At 32.7% G+C, this 7,231-nt stretch overlaps 1 protein-coding gene across 1 annotated transcript; it reads right to left on the bottom strand.

The window, feature by feature from the left end:
* Positions 1 to 5,405: 5,405 nt before the first annotated feature.
* On the bottom strand, positions 5,406 to 6,764 carry adrb2a (adrenoceptor beta 2, surface a). The gene is made up of 2 exons (XM_053505191.1): positions 6,729 to 6,764; positions 5,406 to 6,590 (listed from the first exon to the last, which is right to left on the bottom strand). The coding sequence occupies exons 1-2, from the start codon at positions 6,762 to 6,764 to the stop codon at positions 5,406 to 5,408; spliced, it is 1,221 nt and encodes a 406-aa protein (XP_053361166.1).
* Positions 6,765 to 7,231: the final 467 nt, after the last annotated feature.

The following is a 7,231-nucleotide window of genomic DNA, read 5'->3' as shown; positions in this document are numbered from 1 at the left end:
ACCCTGGAGGTGCACGGCAACAGTGATAACAGTGTGGGAATGTTTTAATCAATTAATTACTGTCTTGGTCATATTAGTTTCAGAAAATAAATGGATCATATCAAGTACACAATTTCATGCAATTAAGCAAGTGCATGTTAATTATAAAATTGCTCCCAATCTTTTTAAACAATCAAATGCAAAATACATACTATGTAAATAAACAATACTATGCAAAAGTTTTAAGCATCTTTAATTTTTTTTTTAAATGTTCACTATATATATATATATATATATACTCTATACACACAAAGATTGTACATCATAAATAAGGCAACATATGCAATAGATTACATTTATGATTAAAAAAAATATTATTATCAAAAATGTTTGTAAAGTATGTTACAAAGGAATTGTGGCAGGTTCAAAAACTTACCAGACAATGTGGTCACAAAAACTGCTTATTTAAAACAGTGTATTTAAGTATACTGGTGCATCTTTTAATGGGTTGTCAGAGATTTAAGCATAAAGTGTTGTTTAGTGCCTATTCACTTTTTACTTTTGTTAAATGTAAAAAAAAGTATAAATTAATTATTTTTAAAGGGATCTTTGCTTTACATGCTTTCTTTATGTGTGCATGATAATGCATATAGGCCTATACACATTTGTACATACAGTATCACACAAACATATGCAAATATATCACACATACATTATACATTATACAATAATATAATTATTAACAAATAGCTGTGGCAATAAAATTATTTCCTAAGCTTTGATTCATAAAGGGACAAAAAGGTTTTTCATAAGCTAAGAAATAAACTAAGAAATAGTAGTAGTCAGCAGTTTCTGTGAGGTGGACCGTAATGTCCTAAAAGCAGTATAAGGAGGAAGGATATCTGTGAACATTAGTAATTTACTTTAAAAAAGTCATTGCTTTTTACATACTGTTGTTATGTGGACTTTATTTTTAGTCAACTTTTCCACTGTACTTAATCTGGGATTACTTAAGTTGTTTTCTTTTAGGGTGTACAACGACCCAGCAGAGGAACAAACTGCAAAAGAAGCTTTTCTTGAGTTAAGAAGGCTTTCCTGCGATTTGGTTTACTACCTACTCAGTTCGATGCAAATAACATCTTTCAAATGACCTGTTTTAAAGTATGAGTATGATCATATTAACTCAGGTACTAGTAATCTGCCCTTTTATTATTATATCTTATTTAAATGGGGAGAAATAATTTATGCAGAGATATTATGATTTTACGCATTCGGTCTTGATCGAGTTTTGTCGAGTTAGAATCTAAAACAATTTAATAAATATGGAGGTTTGTAACAAAGCTTAGCATTGTATGTATAATGTGGTCGGATGTATCAAGGATGTAGAGTAAATGTTTATTTACTGAATGCAGGTCGATTCAGTCAAAATGCATCGTTGTGTGACTTGATTGGTAGTACCAGGAAGTAAAGCCAAAGATTTGTTTGTTTATTTAAGCAGTGGTTTTGAACTCGACAACCAACAGTTAGCAACTAGCAGTTAGCACCCGACAGTGTAATTAACAGGGGAGAAACTATTAAAAAAAAAATTTAACTGGTACTCTATAGCTAAAATGTATGTTTCACATACCAAGTAATGCCCTTGTTCAGGGGTTAACAATGAATGAGCGGTTACTGAATGAAGTGGAGTGGTACATATAATTAAATATCCCAATGCTGGTACGTTCTATATCAGCGCTCATGGAATACCTTTTGTCCAATTACCTATTGCATAATTAGTATATATTTCAATTGTTAGCATATTGTACCATTAATAAGTATTAAATTAAGTTTGTGTCTATTGTAATCAGTGGTTTACAATATGTTCTGATTTTAAAATAGACATAAATGTTCCTCTTAGAGGGTCTTTTGCATTATTAAATAAATAATGAAGTCTCCAGTAAATGTCTGCGATAGCAAATGACGACAAATTTCTGTCAAAATTCAGTATTGAGCTGTGTTGGCTTGTAAAGTTTAATTAACAAAAATTTTACTAGTTTAGATGCTTTTTTCTGCTTTATATGTGTGTTAAATCATTTTAATTCTAATAATTTCTTTTTGGGTTTTTTAACAATAAAAACATTTTAAACACGCAGTTTCCCTCTGGGATTAATAAAAATCCTTGAATCTTGAATTTGTTTCGATCCTTTTTCGAAGTGGTTTTATTGTGTTGTTTTTTATTGTTATTTATGTCCCATTCAAAGAAATGATATTACCATGCAGATGTTTTAATCAATTAATCTGAAGGAATACTTTTGTACTTTAATTATTTCTGTATTTCTATATTCACCATGAAAAGTCTTACTGTTGTGACTTGTTCCTCTCCTTATCTACATGTCACAATTTACAATTATAAGATGCATATAGGATGGACTACACAACTGAAATAATCATGATGCAAGCCTATTCTTGCTCATGAGCAGCAATGATCTACTTGTTGACAGAGAACAGACAATTCTCAGCGTTTAGTCCTGAAATGCCTATTAAGACCAGAGTACGTTTGAGATGTACAAAGAAGAAAACACTCTCATTAAGAATCTACCACAAGCTTCATTTTGGTTTTTGTGCTGTAACAAGCACACATATTCCATTGTATTTATTGTTATGTTTATGATATTTCAGTACAATTATCTTTTGTTTATTCTTTTGTTTATCCTCACTTTTCCTGATATATGCTTTTCTCTGAGAGCTACCAAACATTTTTTTGTATCACTACAATGACAGTAAAGTGTATTTATCTTAAGTATCAGTTGTCATGATCACAAATAGTCTTTTGTAAGCTTAAACTTTAAAAAGTATTTATCAGTTTTAATAACAGAGAGTTATACCATAAAATACATTAAATATCATTTATTATGGACCAGAAATGCCATAACACTTCTATATAATACCTATTATTGAAAAAAGAGGTTGGAACATCATAAGTATATTAAAACAGTGATAAATCTTGTACAAAAGTAGCTAAAAAAACATAAACTGGCGTAAACTTGCACATGCCAGTGATTCTCATTTGTGCATGTCAACTCCCTTAAAAAGAGGATAATAGATTTATCAAGGGAAAAATATCTGAGGACTATATAAGTGATTGTATGTTAATAATAATCACTGCTAGCTCTTGAGCTTCTTAGAGTGTAGCTCTTATATCATAACAAACATTATAACTAAAATAAGGAAATGCAAATGTTAGGATGAGCAGTGAACATAAAATGTATTGTTTATGCTTCAGTCTTGCTTCAGTCTTCTAGGATGATTTTTAGGGGGTAAAAGTAAAAAGAAATGATTGAATTAATAGACAATTATAAATGTTCCCTTAAATGTGTTTACCCTGTTAGTAATGTAAATTTAAACACATCCGCAAACAGCAGACCCAGAAATCCAACAAGTCTTTTGTACAAACCCTGAGTCTTTTAAACCAATGTTAGAGCAGGGAGTGGTTTAGAACAGAAGGCTTGATGGTAAGAAGTGCTATTTGAAAACTTGCGCACACACAACCATGTAAACACAGTATACTTTATTGTTTAAAAGATGTCTGAAAAACACTTTTACCAGAAAGGTAGAATCTGTTTATTTACTGCAACTATTGCACTATATTTATTATCACAGCAGTGCAGTCAACATAGCTATGGCAAGTCCATTGTAGCTTGTGCATTATGTTCAATACAGTATTGAACAATACCTAATACAAACAAAAAACATTAAATTAAAGCATTGTGACTCACATACTGTAATTTTGGCACAATTATTCTTTTAAAATTACATACCAGGTAAATTTTAATATATGAACCATTAACACCCAACAAGCCACAGACCACAATATAATACACAAGATATTAGAAAATAGCAAAATTCACAGTTTAATCTATCTATCTATCTATCTATCTATCTATCTATCTATATATATATATATATATATATATATATATATATATATATATATATATATATATATATATATATATATATATATATATATATGAGACATATGGATAGTATTTTCTAGGAATAATACATAAATCACAGTTTAAAAAAAAGATCCTGTTGTTTTGGTCTTGTAGATCATGTAATTACTGAGTATGAGGATAAAGTCACCTTTAATATAAATCATCAATGTACAGATCATAAATGTAAGAATTGTAGATACCAATGCTAACTACTTGGTTAACTATTTAGTTTTAATGCTATACTGTCTTAACTTTATTTTCATTGCAAGACAGTTAACAAAATATTCAAGTGCTTTTCAAGGCAATTTGCATTTGCAGTCTTTTGAGGCTGAGGGTGGGGGTGGTTACATTTTAATAAAGCAGAACAACCGAACAACTTTACAATATACTATAAAGCTAATTCTAAGCAGCCATGTCTATGTCCATCATATTCACTTACTGAAAACAATGTGGGGCAGATAGTACACTTAAGTGTAGACTCATTCATGAAGTGAACAAGTAATTAACATTTCATTAAATCATCTATTTATACTGTACATCAACCTCATAGTAATTGTTTCATTTCATCTGCAGCAACAGACAGAGAAAAAGACCAGACATTGGATCACTAATCAAAGACTTGTGTTGCTCAAGAAACTGGAATTCACCTGACTTTCATAAGTTGGAATGAGAACAAAGACCTTTTCCTGTCTTCTACTGTGGTAGCAATGCTTACATGTCTACATTGAATGCTAAAACACAAGCACAAAACACAAAAACTTGATATAAATATATGGTATGAAGAATAGTACATAGCGACATGCTGGTTACTGGAAAATACAACTTGTGTTAGACATGTAAAACAATGACCTGTTATACTGTTGTACTAATAGTATGATGTACTATTAATAGAAAGTGCATTACTCAAATGGTATGTGCAAATTAATGTGGATAAGAAACCACTGTGGAATTACAGTAATTAGTAGTAAAATAAAAAGATAAATTAAAGTAATATGCTACAAACAGAGTCAGGTAAAGAGGCACCCAAGCAAGTATTATTAAATGTCCTACTTAATAGCTTTCATCTTGTTTTGCTTTACATGAAAGTTGTTTAAAAAAATATACAAGATGCAAAATAGCCAAGACCAATGAAAGCATTTGATAAATCTTTTAACCCAGTTGATAACAATAATATGGCTGACCCCCAAAAAACAAAATTATTTATACAAATATAATAATTCAATAATAATTATTGTTAAATAATTAATTATTGTCAATAATTTTTTACATTTGTTGACATTATATCTAAAACAAAACTCCTTTTCAATTTCGTTTGTGGTGCTTTCATATATTTTCTTTTGGTGAATAGTGGATTAAAATTGAAGTGAGGTAGATAAGACAAAGTTTTGAAAAAATGCCTCATACTTCGTGTATTTGTCCAGTGATAGAAAATCACTAATGTGAATTTAATTACAAAAAAATTCTGCATTCTTTTTTTTCAGAGCCCCCTTCACCCGGATCACTTTCCTCTGAGCTATACTTGCTTCTTCCTTGATGCTCACTGTGCCAGCTCTGTCCACTATATTTGTATCCACTGTATGGCTTTGGGGTGGGATAATGATTCCTTTTCATGCACAATATCTGCCTAAAGACATACCGGAATTCCGGGCTCCTGCAGTAGATTAGGGGGTTGAAGGCTGAGTTTGCATACCCAATCCAGTTCAATATTCTGAATAGTATCTTAATGTTGTCCACTTCATGAACGCTCACCACCACATTGAGGACGAAGAAAGGAAGCCAACAGAGTATAAAGATGCCCATGATAATCCCAAGGGTTTTCAGAGCCTTGTGTTCCTTCAGGCAGAACCTAGACTTTTTTACAGCCCTAGTTTCTCTGCCAACTCCTCTTTGACTGAATTCCTGCTGGCCTCTACATTGGTGGAAACGGCCTTCATTCTTGACAATTTTCTTCAGCTGTTTTCTAGCCTCTTGAAAGACACGACTATAGACAAACACCATGATCACAAGAGGAATGTAAAATGAGATAATTGAAGAGATAATAGCATAGCTTCGGTTGGTGTGAAACTCACAGCAAAGGGTATTGTTCATACAGTATATTGCCTCTTCAGTGTTGGAAGTCCACCACTTCAAATGGATGGGCAGATAGGAGATTAGGCCACCAATGAGCCACACAATTAGAACAACAATGCAAGCCTTGAATTTGGTCAAAATAGAATGGTAGCGGAATGGCGAGGTGATGGCAAAGTAACGATCCAGAGCAATGACACAGAGAGTCTCAATGCTAGCTGTTACACAAAGCACATCAGTGGCTATCCAGAATTCACACCAGAACCTTCCAAAGTGCCATGTGTTGCAGATAATATAGATGGCTCCAAAAGGTACCACCACAAGTCCCATTATCAGGTCAGCACAGGCTAGTGACATGATAAAGCAGTTTGTGACATTTTGGAGCCTCTGGAACCGGGCAATGGCTGTAATCACTAGCGTGTTACCAATTACAATAGCAAGGACAAGTATGGACATCGAAAAGCCAAGCAACACAATTTGTAGCTCAGTATATATAGGGGAGGATGTCTTGTTGCTCAGTATGTCAGAATAGTTCAGAGAGCCGGGGGGCTGTTGGCTTCCCATAATCTACGAGAGACACAGAGAGAGAGAGAGAGAGAGAGAGAGAGGGAGAGAGAGAGAGAGAGAAGGGCAACACATTAAGAAAAAAGAAATAAAAATAAGTATATTAATCAAATCTAAAAAGAAGGTTAGTAATTGACAAACCTTTATAAACAGACGTCCAACTCCGTCTCCTTCCATCAGAAAAAACTGCTATTTTTAAAAATAAATTTAGATTTCTCCCTCTAATTTTATATATTTTTTTCTGTTAACTCTCTTTTATCCATTCAGATACTTTCTTTTCACTTGCTGGATCTTTAACAAACTCAGTCCCTCTGGTGGGATGAGCTCTATTGAATGTGTCTGCTGGGCTATTTGCACAGCACCCTTATAAGGTTCTGTGATGACATCACAGCTGTGTTGAGCCAATAGGATTCCTTTCAGCATATCTTAATTTCTTGGAGAAACATTTTTTTCTTTGTTAAATTCATGTTTGTCATCATGGTTGCCAGATATAAATCTCACGTTGTATTTCAGACAAATTTGCTTTTAATGCTTGACAATTTAAATAAAAGATTTTTTTACACCAGGGCAGCATGGTGGCTTAGTGGTTAGCACTGTTGCCTTGCACCTCCAGGGTCGAGGGTTCAATTTCTGCCTCAGGATGG

Source organism: Clarias gariepinus, chromosome 10, assembly GCF_024256425.1.
Source record: "Clarias gariepinus isolate MV-2021 ecotype Netherlands chromosome 10, CGAR_prim_01v2, whole genome shotgun sequence".
Classification (NCBI taxonomy): domain Eukaryota; kingdom Metazoa; phylum Chordata; class Actinopteri; order Siluriformes; family Clariidae; genus Clarias; species Clarias gariepinus.
Note: the sequence above shows the minus strand (reverse complement) of the source record. Positions and strands in the feature narration are given on the sequence as shown.

What these genes read in the sequence shown, in the direction of transcription:
- adrb2a (XM_053505191.1), bottom strand. Translation starts at nt 6,764, where the DNA reads ATGGAAGGAGACGGAGTTGGACGTCTGTTTATAAAG. An exon ending in TTGGACGTCTGTTTATAAAG is followed by an intron (nt 6,591 to 6,728) that starts GTTTGTCAATTA and finishes TGTCTCTCGTAG; the next exon opens with ATTATGGGAAGCCAACAGCC.